The sequence below is a fragment of the Anoplolepis gracilipes genome, chromosome 4 (assembly GCF_047496725.1).
Source record: "Anoplolepis gracilipes chromosome 4, ASM4749672v1, whole genome shotgun sequence".
NCBI lineage: Eukaryota > Metazoa > Arthropoda > Insecta > Hymenoptera > Formicidae > Anoplolepis > Anoplolepis gracilipes.
Window position 1 is genome coordinate 15,571,322 of NC_132973.1, and position 17,675 is coordinate 15,588,996.

Genomic DNA, 17,675 nt, shown 5'->3' on the forward strand with positions numbered 1-17,675 from the left:
AAGTTAATCGAAAATCTAATAAAATCTATTTAAATCAAATTTCTTGAAAAATATATAACATGTTAAGCGATTTTTCTTATATTTTATACATATATATAAGCGATATGTAAAGAAGAACAATGATTAAATAATTAGAAAAATATATTTTATTTATATTATATATTAATAACTTAATCGAAAAATTCACAAGACTTATATATAAAAAATGCTTTGTTGGGAATGAGCGAAATATGTCAGGCACGTAATCGGTTTTTCCAAAACCTTAAGAAAGTATAAGTTAGTAAAACTTACATTTGATACATAATCCCCACATTCATCTCCTATTTGGATCGATCGCATTTGTCTATGCAATTTTTTACACATTGTATAATTCGAGTCTTTGCATAAATATCAATACATTTTACATTTATATATATTTATATATATATATAGACACACATACACACATACATGTATATGTATATATATATATATATATATATATATATATATATATATATATATATACACATACACATATATGTGTCATGCTTTTATAAATATACATATTTGTACTGTGTTATCGCTTAACAATATAATATACATATATGTATAATTACAATATTTCTCATTTGTTGCATCTTTCTAACTAAACGCCAATTATACATGTTTTATTTTGCACAATCAATAAATTAAAAATAATGCTAAAATCTCTAACAAATTAAACAGTCTATCAGCCATCTGCAATCTTTGATTGTGTAATATACACAGCACAACGGCTTGTTGAATACAATTATGTATACTCATCACTCAATAGTGTTACTTTTAATGTACAATCTGACAGCAAAAAGGACTATTAAAAACGTTCTGTGAAAGTTATTTATATTTTCATGGTTATAGAAGACGGTTAGAAATTAGCTATAAAATGATAATATATTATATCTTTAAAAACTAGTTTAAACTAATGTTTGCACTAAGCCATTGAATTTGGAAGAACAATACGTGCTTATATCATCAAAAATCCGTACATTAATAATGGCAAAGCCAGATTGTCCATTTGATTTGTGCGCCCTTCGATCAACGATATTGATACAGTTCCCAGAATGCTTCTCAGCAGTAACCGGTAATTGTCCACAAAACCTAGCACAAATATAAATAACCAAAAATAAGCAACAGTTTTAGGAGTAAAAAAGTGTCGAAAAAATATAAGAGTTGAAATATCTACCACAATATGCTAGACCAAATATTATGCAAACTTGGGAAAATAAGCATGCAACAGTGCCTTCAACACTTTTCTCTGTGTCCAACCATTTGTGCGAACCCCATCTGCTACCGACAAAACTAGCAGCAGTATCACCAATTCCTACTGTTAGCACGCCACTAAGTAATACCAATAGTGTCAAATTATTAGTTGGCATCCACAGAGGAAACGATAAACCGCAGAGTAAATATATAGGTGTCAAAGAGAGGGATGAATCCTTATCATCGGCAAATACAGTAAATCCTTGTTGTAAAATTTCTCCCAAAGGTGGAATACTCAAAAATCGGATTACCTAATGTAAATTTATCACAATTATCATATTTGGAAATATAAATGGAAATTTTAAATAACCGTGTGTGTGATAACTATAAGTACCTCAATAATAATACATAGTGCCAACATCACTCCACTAGCAAGGTATAAAAGTGACAAGTCATATATCATGCCAGGGATATATACAAATATCGCTAATATATGAAAATATTTTCTAGTCGAGGTTGTAGCTTGGCTTTGTGATGATATCTGATAAATTATTGTAAAGATACTTAGCAAAAGACATATTGCCCAATATATAATTATTGCAATCTGCAACATTTCAAATCAAAATAAAACTGATTATTAAATTTATAATCTCTTTATATAATATCTGTATCATAAACAATTCATATATTTTTCAAAAGTAATGTAAATTATATAGTAAAACATTATATTTTTGTGTATATTGCTTACCCTTTGACGACTGCTGAAAACAAAAGAAATTACCCACATTACTGGGTTTTGATCGAGAATAATGTAAAGTATTGGAAGAGTTATAAAACATATGAGATTGACTGTCATTAAATAAAAGTATCTTGTACTACGTAGGATAGGGAAATATCCACACAAGAGACACACCAACACTACATACAGTATTCCAACCTGTAATATGTTAAGGAAATGTAAAAGATATGCAAGATATCTCAGGGCAATGAATTTTTGCATTTTACTACCTGCAACAAAACTGTGCTGATGTCATTGTCATGAATTGGAGGTAAATGGTATCGCAGGGGTAAATTGGTAATAGCTGACATCAAAAACAAAACAAAACTATGCATAACTGCTGTTGCCTCTCCCATTGTGAAGCAATATGGAAAAGCTGACATTAGTTGCAGGACACTCCATGTGCCCAGACTCCCGACAGTTAAACCCCATACGACACTTACTAGCAATCCTGTTCTTATTTATTTAATTAATATAAAGATATAATCAAAAAAACTAATTATTATACGTATTATTCATTATTCAATTCTTTGTATCAAACACATGCTATTTATATTTATAACACAATATAATCAGAAATTTTTCAAGAAATAATTTGCGGATCAGTATACCTCGGTTAGCTGCAAGTAGGAAGAGCAAAGTCGTTACAATGGCAGGTAGAAAATATATGGCGTGAAAATCTTTTGCTGCAACTTTCTCCATCGAAAGCCGCATATAAAGGCAGATAGAACAGAGAACAAGACCGCAGCCTGTAGTTCCTACAGACAAACATATCTCAGAGTAGCTGTTCTCTTCTTTCCATATTGTAAGTACGGCATTTAAACCAACCAAGATACCCAACCATAATCCGCTACTCGCGTTTGGTCTGCAAAAATATTAAAAAACAAATATACATAAATCTAACCTTATTCTCCTAACATCCTATTCGATCATTGCCAGTAAATATAATTAACAATTATCATTGCTACATCATAAATGATGTAGCTCGATCGATTCAAAAACACATATCAATTGCTATAATAAAATATAACATTCATAATGAAAACAACCGGTTCACGTTTTAAGGTTATCTCGTATTTTGGGGGAAAAAGACAAACATACCGATGTTGTACGCCGTTGCATTTGACATTTTGTAGTATCTTTTGCTCAAGATATTCATATTGTGTTATTACCAGCTCCATTTTTTTTTCTCTCGATTAAAAGAGATCACTTTTCATAGCAGCAATACGTCAACACCACCCAACGTCACTACCTTTGAACACGGAAAAATGTGTGACCTCTATGACCCCCTATATCCTATACATTGGTCGTAATCAACAGCTCAATTATAACAAAATAAATTATAGAACAAGATGGAAAATCCTCGACGCAAACTTATTAAGATGGATTTAAATTTAAATGTTATTTTATTTTTAAAATATTAAAATTTTAAATTAATTCTTTTTACCTTTAACAGAATAATATATACTTATCTATACTTATGTATATTGCAAAATATAATTAATTGCATCTAATTGTATATTAATAAAATTAATATAATTAATAAATTTAATATAATTATATTATAATTATATATAATTGTGATTTTTTTAACAATTATGATTAATTATGATTTTCTTTAACATTACATTTAATATTTTAAAAATAATTTATAATTTTCTCTTTCTTATATTCTTGCTTTATTTTTATTTCAAAATATAACAATTAAATATATTTCTTTTATATGTCTTTTATTTTTGTAATTTTTTTTCTTTTGTAAATATATTATTAATAATTTATTTCTCTATATGTTATTTATTAAAATATATATTATTTTGAGTTATTATATATTGCTTACATGTATCAATGAGTAAGAGAGAGAACGAACAACAGTAGAGAACAAGAGTAAGCGAAAGAGAAGATCAGATGGCGTTAAGGTGCCTTTACATGCTGACGCTTGACGCTCATTTTTGGCGTCAAAACAGGTCACGTGATCAAAATTGACGAATTGGTATTTTTATTTTTGGTCACGTGATGTCTTTTGACGCTGAAAATGAGCGTCGAGAGTCAGCATGAAAAGGCTCCTTTATTGGACAACTCTTATTTCGCGCATGCGCACTCCATTTTTGCCAACAAAAAATTGAGAAAGTTGCGCCACTATATATATATATATACTGTGTTTACATTGCTGTGGATACCACGCGTTTGACCACGCGGTCACAGAACATACATTAATGTCAATGTCCTGATGAGACTGTGACTACGTCTAATAAGAAATCTAAGGGGAATTTTGCTTTACTCGAATTGCAGGATAATTTAAATTTACTCGTAGATATGTGCGAGGAAAATAATATACAAAACTATCGACGAATGAGGCATTTAAAGGGCATTGTGGTTGCTTTTTTAGAAGCTGAAAAGAATTTATCGAAAGTCGTGAATCAACGTGGTCAATTATTTGATATCTCAGAAAATATACTCATGATCACGGACGAAATAAACGAATTGTCTCTGCAAGAAACCACGGAAGCTTTTAAAAATTTGCAACACAAGTACTGTGAAGAGTACAAAACGTACGAAGGTGATTTGGTTAATTTTATAACGCCACCAATAAAAGATTGCTTGCTCAGTTGGAATCCGTGCTTTTGCAACCGAAACAACCGATCGAATTATTTGAACAATGGAAGTGTTTTTTTTTTAGAGAATAGAACTAGTAATACCCACAGACATCTAGATTATAATATGGATGTCTGTGATAGTACCACACTCCAAACACAGACTATGCACCCGTACGATCAATTAGTATGGGACGCGTGGATGCCATCAATTAGACGAGCCATACAGTGAGTTATTCTCATAATGAACTTTAATTAATAGTAGTATAAAAAAAAATTGTAGAGAATAATATCCTTGTGAATATGTATCCTTAAATTAATTTTTCGATCTTTCTTTTTGGAACATTTTGCATTTATTAAATATACAAACAAATAGTTATTTTCATATATCTCTTTTCTAATACCTTTTATTCATAAAAACGAATTAGGCAGTGGACATGCAGGCAGCCTTATCCTCTGATTGAACTAATAGAACATTGGATGCCATTATTGCCTAATTGGATTTTAGAAAATATATTAGATACATTAGTTTTGCCCAAATTGAGATTGGAAGTGGAAGAATGGAATCCTATTACAGACACTATATCCATCCATGTATGAATTCATCCTTGGTTGCCATTATTACGTAAGTATAGATTGATTCACATTTATATGTAGAGTCATACAAATAAATAACAATCGTTTCTTATGTAAACTAGGAAATCGTATGGATCATTTAATTTATCCAATAATACACAAAAAGCTTGGATTTGTATTAGAAAGTTGGCATCCATCGGATAGATCTGCTAGATTAATGCTGCAATCTTAGGCAAAAGTGTTTGCCAAGGAGGATATGGAAGCGTTTTTAGTCAAAAACATTCTACTAAAATTGGAAATAGTTTTAAACAAATTTGTTATAAAGCCATGTCAACAGCATATAGTTTGGTGGAATTGGGTGAACGAGTGGAAGAAGCTGATTCCTGTTCATATCATGGCAGGACTACTCAGAGCCTTTTTTCCGAAATGGTTGCATGTTTTGGCAGTATGGCTCAATCATTCACACAATTTCGATCAAGTGTCAGTTTGGTTTAATGGTTGGAAAAATATGTTCGGCAATAAGTTATTGGCGGAATCAGTGATAAAAGGTATGTAATTATCCACAAAAACTAACATCTCATGAATCGTTTTGATTTTCGTATATTTGTATAGACTCTGAAATCAGAAATAATTGCCACGTAATTTATAGTGCATGTGTGTAATTGATCTATATTTTATAATGCACATGAAAAAATTTTAAGATAATTCGTATAAGTTTTATAAATGAGTATTATTCCTTCTTTCTTTGTATTGTATCCTTTTGTATGTGTGTGCCCATTGTAATATCAAATTTAAATTATTTTTGTTTCTGACACATAGTTGTTATTCATTAAAATTTATTATGATAATATGATTTACAGAGCATTTCCAGAAAGCATTGGACATGATGAATAGGTCCGTCATCAGGTTACAAAATCATCAACTTGGACTGGAACACGTTTCGTATTTAACTAACCTAGAGAGCACTTAGCCAACAATGTCTCAAATAGCATCGATCGCGCAGCGTTTTTAAACTAACACTTATTTTTTACTCGTTATTCAAACTTATTCAAATACTTTTGACATGGTTTTGTATCATTTGGAGAACCTAAGCTGCTTCATTATTATCATAACATATGATAACACAGAAATTATTATTTGTAACTACTAAAACTCTATATTCAGCTTGCTCGTTATCAATTCCAAAGTGCTCGATTTATTTACCTAATAAAGTATCATAAAGATTTAAATAAAAAGATTTTTGCTATAAATCAAACGAAATTTGTATACACATTATTACATATTAAATTTTTTTAAAAATATTTTAAGCAAAATTTTATAAGGTTATTCTCATTTTTTCTCATTTATATATGATTTTTTTAAAATCCCGATGAGAAAGTGCCCCAAATTATCTCAATTCTAATAAGCTTACTAATTAGCAACTAAAGATTATTGTAATATTATTAATTATAACAAGAGAATTAATTTAATAACATATTTATATTAAAGATATTTATAATCATTTACATATTTTAAATAACATCTTCAGTGTGTGATTATAACTAATATTTATACCTATTCAAAAACGATATATCTTATTGTTAGACATTGTATCTCAGACTATATGTTAAATATTATTTTTTTCAAGTTAAATTAGATCGAATCATTTTTATAATGAAGATTCCTTTTACTGTAGTTATATTGAATTAATATTGACTTTTTTTAAAATTTTTTGATTTCTGTTTTTAACTTATCTAAATATATCATTTATGTTCTTTGTTAGGAATTTTTATCTGTTCAAAAATACGATAAAATTTTTTTTGTACTGTATATCTTAACATAATTAATCTTATTTATATATTATAACTAATTAATTAACTCAAAATTGCAATGAGAAAGGAATCAAGAATCTAAATAAATAAAAGTATTTCAAGTTATATTTTTCTGATTTTCACAATCTTTTTTACCAACTACATAAACTCTGATATGAGATAACTTGCAACAGAGCTATTTATATGTATTCAATTCTGTCTGTTCCAACATTTTAAAACAGAATGTTACTATAAATAAGTATTTAGGCTTTATAACGTTTAGCGAATGCTATCAAACCATTAGTTGACGAATCGTGCGTTGTAATAGTTTTTGCGCTCACCAGCTCTGGTTCAATCGCTTTAGCTAACTGTTTTCCCAACTCCACACTGTACATAAAAATGTTATTAATTTCTGTTGAATTGCACAAAAGATTCAAATACTTTTACATATTAAGAAAAATATTTGAATCATGCAAAATGTTTTTCTTACCCCCATTGATCATAAGAATTAATATCCCAGATAATGCCTTGTACAAAAATTTTATGTTCATACATTGCTAAAAAAGAGAAAACAATAATAAAAAAAAAACAATAATTGTATATAAATATATAAGATCATACAATATATACAAAAATCAAATAAATCATGGTAACAATATGTAAGAAAATAGTCTCTCAAAAAAATTAAGTAAAATACTATAAATTAAATAAATATACAGTCGGACTTCTTATCCTACGACCCTCTTATGCTACGAAACCTCTTATCCTACGATAAAAAATCCTCTCATGCTACGACCGCGAAAGGGGAATTATACCTCTACTCTCAAATTTTTGTCGTAAGATCAGAGGTTTAAGGGGAAGATTCCGGACTGAAAATGTCGTAGGATAAGAGATTCGACTATATGTTTTTAACTAGGTGACTGTATAATTCTTGAGAAAGGTGGTTTTAAATATGAAAATATATACATCAAATTGCCTATAGGTCGACATTTTGTTTCTTTCATAAAGTATAACTTTGTCGTCAATTACTGAGCTGCCAAATAATTTATATACATCAATAATAATAATGACATACTTACCAATCAAAGCACCAAGAACAAAAGGTGTTAATTTCTTTACCACAATGCTGTTTGTTGGCCTGTTTCCTTCAAATATCTTATGTGGTAATATTGAATTTATTTGCTCGGCGCTCAATCCTGATTTTTGCAACTCTGCTCGAGCCTCGTTCTCATTTTTGCCTTTCATTAAAGCTTCCGTTTGTGCTAAGAAGTTAGCAAGTAAAATCGTATGGTGCGGAGCAATCTGCAACAAATAAAAATTCTTTATGAAAAACCTAGTGATATTTAAGTGAACAGTGAAAACAGGAATCATATATAAAGAATTAAAAAAAAATAAATAATTAGTTTTTAAATAAAATATAAATTTAAATATTTATTTTTTTAACTATATAATAGCAAATATTTAATATAACTACTATGGTCTAATATTACTACTAAAAATTATTCACCTCGTTCTGAGTTTGAACAGGAATTATAAAGTCTGCTGGTACAAGTTTTGTACCCTGATGTAACAACTGATAGAATGCATGTTGCCCATTAGTGCCTGGTTCTCCCCACACAATTGGTCCTAAAAATAGTAGATTTTAAAATTATGTGCAATTTATATTCGTTTTATTCGTTATATATATTATATATATTGTAAGACATACCAGTAGAATAATTTACGGTCTTTCCGGAACGAGTAACATATTTTCCGTTACTTTCCATGTCACCTTGTTGAAAATAAGCTGCAAATCTATGTAGATATTGGTCATACGGCAACAATGCATGTGTTTCTGCCTTATAAAAGTTGTGGTACCATATGCCAAGTAAAGCTAATATGACGGGTGCCTAAAAATTTTTAATTTTTAAGATTATTATATAGAAAATAATTATACTAGTTGTCAGATATATATTTATTAAGATTATGGTTTTTTTCAAAATTAATCTCTGAAGTTTGAATTCTATTCTATAGCCTGTATTCTGAGCTCACATTTATCGTTACATATGTCCCTAAATGTATACAAATACATGTATAAAAACACTTTTAGAGGCACATTTAGCGATAAATGTGAGTTCAGAATACAGACCTTTTTATACACTAGACTTACGTTTTTCTCCAGTGGTGCGGTACAAAAATGTTGATCCATAAAATGTGCACCACTTAAAAGTTTTTCAAAATTATCAAAACCAATTGATAAACAAATTGATAAGCCAATAGCTGACCATAGTGAATAACGTCCACCAACCCAATCCCAAAAGCCAAACATATTTTTCACATCAATACCAAATTCTTTAACTTTTTGTCCATTAGTCGACAGTGCTACAAAATGACGGGCGACTGCAACTTCCTAGATATTTAATATTATAATGTATTATTATATATAATAATTATATATGTAATGTTATATATGTATGTAAATATAATTAGTATTAGTAATTTGTTTTTATTTCGCACTTACATCTTTCAATGCTTTCAAAAGCCATACTTTGGCAGTGGTTGCATTAGTTATAGTTTCTTGCGTAGTGAATGTCTTGGAAGCTATTATGAATAAAGTTGTTTCTGGATTTAATTTTTTAAGAGTTTCCACTATATGAGTGCCATCAATATTACTAACAAAGTGAACTCGAGGTCCAATGCTATATGCTTTTAAAGCTTCGGTTACCATAAGTGGACCCTGTTGAAATATAAGTAATATATAAATATCAAATCTTATGTATATAATAATCTAAATGTATATAATAGTATCTAACAGTTATTCAACAAGAAAAAACTTTTATATAGCTTACTAAATCAGAACCGCCGATTCCAATATTGACAACATCTTCAATAGGTTTACCTGTAAATCCTTTCCACTCTTTTGTCAATACCTATAAATATATTATATATATATATATATATATATATATATATATATATATATATATCAATATCTATATAAATATATTATGTATATATCAAAAATATATATTCAAATTATGCAAATCTTACCTCGTTTGTGAAACTTTTCATATGCTGTAACACTGCATTAACATCAGGCATCACATCCTTTCCATCTACTAATATCGGTGTATTGTTTCTGTTACGCAAAGCAATGTGCAAAACTGCTCTATTTTCTGTGAAATTTATCTTTTCACCATTAAACATAGCATTTCTTGCAGCTTCTACCTCTCTTGTACGAGCCTGTAGAACGATACAGCGAGATTAAACATTTAAAAATACTATAAAGAAGAGTATAATTTTATACAAATAAATTTCATACCAAGTTGAATAATAATGTAAGTACTTCTTCATTGATCCTATTCTTGGAGTAGTCCAACAAAATTGGCCCATCTTGTGGTGTAGCGAGTTCCAAGCTGATTTTAACAAAAAAATAATATTCATTATAAATATTCATTTAATATACATATCAATTTTTCTAAATTTACTTTGCAAAGTGTAAACCACATTTCGAGTTATAAAATATAAAATAATAGCTTTAGAGTTTGCATCATATCTTTTCTATATTTAATAAAAAATTTACGACATTTTTTTAAATATTTGGTAAAAAGATTCCCTATGTGTATAATAAATGTTATCAAATGTATATTATAAAATATTTTTTCGCTTTAAAATAAGTACTCTTTAAGGGGTCATCTCAAGGTCATATTTAAGGTGGAGTGACACGTACCTAAATTTTTCGAAACGTTTAGGATCTTGCTGAAATAAATTATATATGTTAATCTTCGGGCCATTACTGTCGAAGTATTGTTGCAATTGAATCCACGCAGGTTCGGTCAACAGATCCGTCTTGGGTTTCATTTTTGTAATTTAAAGTAAGCCGCGCGTGACCTTCAAAAGATGAGTGAAAATATGCTGCTACCGGTCTCACCAGTTATTATTACTATAGTCACTATACTTCCAAGATGGTGACTTGGATCTTGCGCCGTCAAGCACTACGCTCAGCTGTGCAAAGCAAATGGAGTGAGAGAATACTAGTGAGAACAAGTGAGAAAGTAAATTAGGGAAGGAGAAGAATGAATGAGGGAGAGAAAGAGAAAGAGAGAAGAATGAAGTTGGAATGAGAGAAAAACATATATCGCGCGACACACCACACACACACATATATATATATATATATGTCAAATATATTTTTGTATGTGTGTATGTGTGTACTATTCCGAATTTAAAAAAAAGCAAAAATATTAAAATCTTTTGAGAGGATCTGAATTTTGAATCACGTTTTATTGCGTGAAAAGATAATAAATTAATAAAATGCATTTTTATAATCAACTTATATTTATCAATTAATCTTACAATATTCGAGTGCACAATTTACACTTATATACAAGCAATAAATTATATTAAGTAATCAATTATCACAACTAGTGTATTTGCTTTATCGATTATATTACATAGTTTCTGCAATAATGTATATAGCAAAACACTCGAGTGAGCAATTTTACCCAGATTTCGAAAGATTAATGTGACAAAATAATGTGACCTTTGAGATATTTATCAACACATATTTACATAGGAAAAAATTATTTTCCCAAATAAAATTATTCAATGTAAAAAGAGATTTTTCAATGATTTTAACTATCTCACGTGTAATCGATAAAAGCAATTAAAAAGATTCCAATATCTAAAGATGGGACAATACATTGAGCAAAGAAACAGCGAATGTACACTTGGGCTACTAAAGGATGTGTTTACTGTAACAAATATTAGAAAAGTTCTCGTACAGTGTGGATACTATTTCACTATTCGCCATTATTTGTTTCGAAATCGTTACGTTATTTATTTATTTTATTCCCAAATGCATAACGTGGGAATGTTGATATCAATAAAATAACTTTTTTTTCATAGTTTTCTATTCATCTAATTTTTCAAAAGCAGAAATTAACAACTCAGACAGTAATTATTGTATTCGATATTTTTTTATGTAACAAATAATGAATCTAGCTTAATGCAGAAAAAAAACGAATAAATACAAATATCCGTACATTCGCATTGTTCATGTGCTTAATGTATACCCACCTTAACATAATAAATATGCATATACGATAAAATTTTACAATTCGCGTTTTTAAATCAGCTAATAGCAGAATTCAGCCTTAATTATTATTTTCAGTTTGACACAATGACGACAAAATGTCCTCGTAATGCTGCATATTGGTCTCGAATGTTTCCAATTGCTTAGTGAGATCTCCCAATTGTTCAGCAAGTGTTCTTTCTTCCATGAAAGCTTGCAATTGTGGTGCACTTTGACAATCACGATAAAACGCCCCTACATCGCTATTAGTATTTGTGACAGCAAAGGGGGTTTTCTGCAACAATATTCAAAGTTTATTTTATGAACATATAGTGTGAAATTTGCCCAAAATATAAAGCTCTCTAAAAATATTTCACCTGTGTACAAATATTTCAGTTGCATACAAATATATAAAATATATATAAAACATATATAACGTTTACTTCTATATATATATATATATATATATATTAATTTCGTGATTGTATTATTGTATCATGTAATGTCCAGCATTATATACAGACACACACGCACGCATCCACACATACATACGCACACACACACACACACACACACACACACACGCACACGCACACGCACACGCACACGCACACGCACACGCACACGCACACGCACACGCACACACACACACACACACACACACACACACACACACACACACATATATATATATATATATATATACATATATTCTTATGGTCTTAAATTATCCTGAATCTTTAAATTTTAAATTGTTACATTTTTATATAATTAAGCGAAATATTTTTTGTGTCCCTATATTAGGCAAATTTTTTAACTGTGAGATGATATGATGAATTGTGATATCGTGTTCGGATTAGGAGCATCAATTACCAAATCTACCATAATAAAATCATCGTTGGCACTAGTCATTGAACAACTACTCCTTCTAGATCCATTTTGAGAGGTGCATTTCGAAGTCGTATTATCGTTACTGGATCTTTCGTTATTTCCATTGTTGCTATCATTTGCGGCAGCTGCCGTTGCAGTCTTTGTATTTGTGGGATTCATTAGTGATACTGGAGAAGGCGACGTTTGTTTGGGTGTCAATAAGGAACTGAATGGTACATCCGGTATCACAAGATCCTCCTCGTTAACAATTACAGGTTTGTTTATCACAAATGCACCAACTTTAATGGTATCGCTGAGGGACTTTGATGTTTCCTCACTATATATTTGAATTTAGATATATATAGCATTATTATATATGTGTATATATTTCTTAATTAAACACTTTTAATGTGAGCTTTGTTAACATTTTATTCCCTTTACCTTTGTTGATATCGTGCATGACGTGGACTTAAATCCGAATGAAAATGATCACTCTTAAGCATAATAGAATCTCGACTTTTATGAGTGGGTGATATGGTCATTTTTGTTCTGTAAGAGACCGACAGATGTATGGTACCTACTGGAGTACACAATTGACCCACTCTCATATGTTTATAATTATCACCTGTTATAAAACAAATGATATTTGAACTTGTTATAAAACAAATGATATTTAAATAATATATGATAATAAATTTTAAAATAACCAACTTAAAAACTTAAGATGCTTTCTTCGTCTTCTTTTATTTGTGATACTAATTCACTTAGAAAGTATGTGCTGTACCGAAACGTGTCTCGTACTAATAGGAAATCGGAAGCTGGAAGTCGGAAATCGGAATTTTAGAAAATGGAAAAGTAATAGAAGAACCATACTAAACGTTTCTCGAAAAATCGACAACGATAAAAGTTAGATGATTCTGATTGATGATTGGTTCTCATTCCATTACTTTTTCGAAATTCCGTTTTCCGAAGTTCTGTTTTTCGATTAGGATGGCATCCTTAGAACACATAGGGAAGTCGAGCAACCGATCACATGTCCAACATATGTGTGAGAGAGAATCCTATTTGTCGGTAATGCGCATATCCCGATATCCGGTTACTGTTTAATTTAACGTTAATCACGTTGATGCTGCTGTTATTAAACCCAAGTTGTTTACAGTTTATTTACCTCATCACCAGTACTGTTGTCGAACTAATACAGCAAAATAATATTATATTCTTTTTATATTTTATATTCTTATTATATTTTATTTTATATTTTTTAAAATAAATTTGTAAAATTATTTGCGTTTGATGACATACGGTAAAGTATTAACGTGATTAATGTTAAACGCTGATGAAGTATTGTTTAAAAGTATGTCATCAGTGCATCAAATCAAATGATAATCATGAACGATACCAATACAGGCATATGTAGACAAATAAGATTCTCTTTCACAAAAATGTTAGACACATAAATTTCCATAAAAACAATTCCCCTTTCATTTATATATGTTCTAAACTTAAATAATAAATAAATTATATCTAACCTAAATTGTGTAGTTGAGGCTCTCCCATATATATTCGATAGCACATAGTATAAGAATCAGGCCCTTGACGTCTGCTTAGTTTATAAGCTGGTGCTGTTCTTGACACAGAAAGCAAAGACTTCAATAAAATTCCCATTCTGTTATATACAGTATATGTTACTCGTACAGTTGGATCGCTTTGCTCTGGCAAAACACCAAGACTCCAAGTTTCCAAAACCATCTTGTCACCCTCTACTGTCTTCAGAGAAATTTCTATGCAGAGAGGTACAGATGAACTTACTATTTCTCCACATAATGCTCTCTTAGCATCAGCTGAGACCTCAGGTAGCTCTTTTATCGCCAAATTAAACTAGAAAATCAAATATAGATAACATATTAGATTCCTTCAAGTACAAAGAAATAAAAGTATAAATATTAATCATATGGACCATTCAATTTATTTGGTTAAATTTAATATTACAATTTTGCTTTAGAAGCTTTCCAAAAAAATAATTACAAAATAAAAATAATCGAATTTTTTGTTTACTTATAAATGAAAACAGATCCGAATAAAAAAAGTGAAAGGCTAAAACCAAGTAAATTGTATGGACCAGAGCAAACTTTACTTTTACCCAATCGCCGGCGGAGGAATCCGGTTTACACGTGGTATTGACTTTCTGACCCGATCTTGATTGCACTATGATTTGGGCGGCTCTTAGCGCCAGGTATTTGGTGAATTTCTCCAAATCTTTCTTGTCTTGCATACTTAGCTGCGTTGACATTTTATACGATGTGTAAATGACCGATCTCATAGGCGTTCCACCAATTTATGGAAACGAGACATACATCGTAGAATCGTAATAAGACAGCACCGCATTCTTGATTCGTATGACACCACGTTTCTCTCGTATACTGTACACGCATTCACGAGCGCTTACACGCACTTGACACGCACTCGACGCACTTCGACCTTTTCACTTGGGCATCTAAGCTGACGGGCAGATCTAATCGCAAGCGCGATATGTTTTTTTGGGAAATTCCTCGGCACACTCGTCATTATTGATATATCTACTATCGCGTTGCCTGCGAGTCGAAGCGAACGCGTGGGCAGGTGATGACTGGTGACCCTATTAGATGCTTTGAAAGACCAAATGTCAACCGTGGATGTAGTTATTAGACAGCCGTTACAAGTAACGAATTGACAGTTTATAATTTTCTGCTGAAATCCTTGCTTTCCGAATAGTCGGGGACACGCGAAAAGATTTTTTTTTTTTTTTTCTCCCCCTATTACCTATTTTCACGACACGTCACACAGATCGATCAAAGGAGAAATCACGTTGCTCTTTTCTCTCAGTTACTCTCAAGTTCACAAATACAATACAAATGGTGGTATAAATTCCACGCATGCGTTGTCACGATTTAAAGCACGTAACGCATAATGCGATGTTTCATGTAAGTTCACATGTAAGTTAGTAAATTATTAAGCTGAATTCACACCTTGGCGGAAAAGCAGAAGCCAATCAGAACTCGTGCTGGAAGAATGGAAATAAAATATTTTATTTTCCATTGTACTGCTTACTTCCAGCACGAGTTCTGATTGGCTTCTGCTTTTCCGCCAAGATGTGAATTCAGCCTTAGAAATATACAATGCACGCTGTCCAGATAGAAAGTTTATTCGATTGGCTATCGTATAAAAAATTTCTAAAGTGCCTATCAAGATTCTAAGAAGCTTTCAAACGCATATACATTTAGAGATAATTGATTAATCCATGAAGCATTGATGCATGCACTTTCATCATATAAAAGCGTTTATAATTTTGTGTTTAGCTATAATAATAGTTTTATAATAAAAAACTGATGAAATTAAAAAAATTGCATTTTTGTAAAAATAAACGAAATAATAAAGATACTAGGAATTGCATGAAGGAATATTATTAATGAACTTGTAAATAATAAAAATAAACTTAAAAGCCTTTAGTATAAATTGTGCTATAAATATATGTATACATATACATATGTCGGAAAATGTACTTCTGAACTGTAGCCTTCTCAAGGTTTTCCGAAAAAACTCACATTTTCTCTCTAAACTTAGACTTTGAAAATTGATACATATTACACATCTTTGTGCGCTTTATTCATTTTTTGTGTGAAAAATTGTTTTAAAAAATATTGAGGAGAATTTTTAAATAGAAAGAGAGGAAAGCTATACATTTCAATGTGCTAAAACTTATGTATGAATGTAATAAATGAAATACGTTAACATTTTATGATAGAAAAATAGAAAATGAACATTTTTTTTTTACTTTTTTATTTTTTTTATACGACCAACCATTTTTGAGGAACTTTTTAAGAAAATTTCAGAGGCTGTGCGTTTCCGGACACACGTTCTTAGATTTTATTTTGATCCTTAGAATATGCCTTTTTATTAATTTTTTACTAATTCCGGAACATATATACATATATTCTATAGGAATACTTGGAATATTCGGAATTAATTATATTACAGTACGTGTCGTTGTGTACGGCGCGCTTGACTTTGAAGTGACCGAGCGCGAGTTTGCGACGCACGTGTCGCGTATGCGCTATCGCTACGCCTGCCAAAGTCGGAATGAACGCACATCACGCATCACGACTGCTCACGCGCTAATATCTAATATCCCTTCCACCTCTTACTGCGTAACATGAAGGAGGAGGGAGAGTATGCTCTCTCTCTTTCTTTTGGTATCAAATAATAACAAATATGCACTATACTATGGGATAAAATTTGACGTGTTAAAATATATATGCCAAGTGATTTTCTAAAATACGTAAAATTTCTTAACTAAAATGATATTATTATTCCATGCATTTAATGCGCTTTAAAGCGTGTACGTAAAATGCAATTGTGAAATATATATAATGCGTAAAATACTTTTAATCAAAGCAATTTTATAAATTGCTTCTATAAACTGTACAACGATTCTATTTCCTCTTATATTTATTATAATGACCATACATTATAATAAAAATTATGTCAATGATGTTAACAATTATTGGTGAAACAAATAAGTTTCTATTATGGACACACGCATATATTTATTAGACATAATTAAATGTGTACATTAATAGTGAAAAATATATAGATAAAAATATACTGTGTATAAGATACAATTACAGATTATAACTCTGTGCCATTATAGTCTATCATGTTATATTAAATAAATATTTTTTTCGTCGTAACTATTTAATTATTCCTATATTACACGTGAGTTTGTTTTTTCTTTTTTATTAAAGAGAGAGAGAGAGAGA

General features: G+C 30.2%; 3 protein-coding genes and 1 pseudogene across 5 annotated transcripts; 1 reads left to right on the forward strand and 3 right to left on the reverse strand.

Annotated features, from left to right (window-relative positions):
• Positions 1 to 128: 128 nt before the first annotated feature.
• Dolk (Dolichol kinase) lies at positions 129 to 3,289 on the reverse strand. Its single transcript, XM_072889640.1, has 7 exons — positions 3,101 to 3,289; positions 2,611 to 2,864; positions 2,230 to 2,450; positions 1,970 to 2,158; positions 1,616 to 1,825; positions 1,205 to 1,532; positions 129 to 1,119 (listed from the first exon to the last, which is right to left on the reverse strand). The coding sequence occupies exons 1-7, from the start codon at positions 3,178 to 3,180 to the stop codon at positions 986 to 988; spliced, it is 1,416 nt and encodes a 471-aa protein (XP_072745741.1). The 5' UTR covers positions 3,181 to 3,289; the 3' UTR covers positions 129 to 985.
• An 839-nt stretch (positions 3,290 to 4,128) lies between these two features.
• On the forward strand, positions 4,129 to 6,436 carry LOC140664875 (tuftelin-interacting protein 11-like; annotated as a pseudogene).
• A 628-nt stretch (positions 6,437 to 7,064) lies between these two features.
• On the reverse strand, positions 7,065 to 10,947 carry Pgi (glucose-6-phosphate isomerase). Its single transcript, XM_072890454.1, has 11 exons — positions 10,666 to 10,947; positions 10,258 to 10,351; positions 9,987 to 10,178; positions 9,785 to 9,865; positions 9,457 to 9,672; positions 9,106 to 9,345; positions 8,665 to 8,845; positions 8,464 to 8,582; positions 8,036 to 8,258; positions 7,447 to 7,513; positions 7,065 to 7,343 (listed from the first exon to the last, which is right to left on the reverse strand). The coding sequence occupies exons 1-11, from the start codon at positions 10,794 to 10,796 to the stop codon at positions 7,220 to 7,222; spliced, it is 1,668 nt and encodes a 555-aa protein (XP_072746555.1). The 5' UTR covers positions 10,797 to 10,947; the 3' UTR covers positions 7,065 to 7,219.
• Positions 10,948 to 11,267: 320 nt separating this feature from the next.
• On the reverse strand, positions 11,268 to 15,772 carry Atg13 (Autophagy-related 13). Of its 3 annotated transcripts, none has more exons than XM_072890461.1 (5): positions 15,014 to 15,772; positions 14,409 to 14,757; positions 13,321 to 13,504; positions 12,892 to 13,216; positions 11,268 to 12,304 (listed from the first exon to the last, which is right to left on the reverse strand). In XM_072890461.1, exons 1-5 carry the CDS (start codon positions 15,197 to 15,199, stop codon positions 12,092 to 12,094), a joined length of 1,257 nt encoding a protein of 418 aa, XP_072746562.1. In that variant the 5' UTR covers positions 15,200 to 15,772; the 3' UTR covers positions 11,268 to 12,091. The 3 variants fall into 3 exon arrangements, with proteins under 3 accessions (XP_072746562.1, XP_072746561.1, XP_072746560.1); XM_072890460.1 differs by having other exon boundaries at positions 11,269 to 12,304; positions 12,883 to 13,216; positions 15,020 to 15,772; XM_072890459.1 differs by having other exon boundaries at positions 11,269 to 12,304; positions 12,883 to 13,216.
• Between the last annotated feature and the right edge of the window lie 1,903 nt (positions 15,773 to 17,675).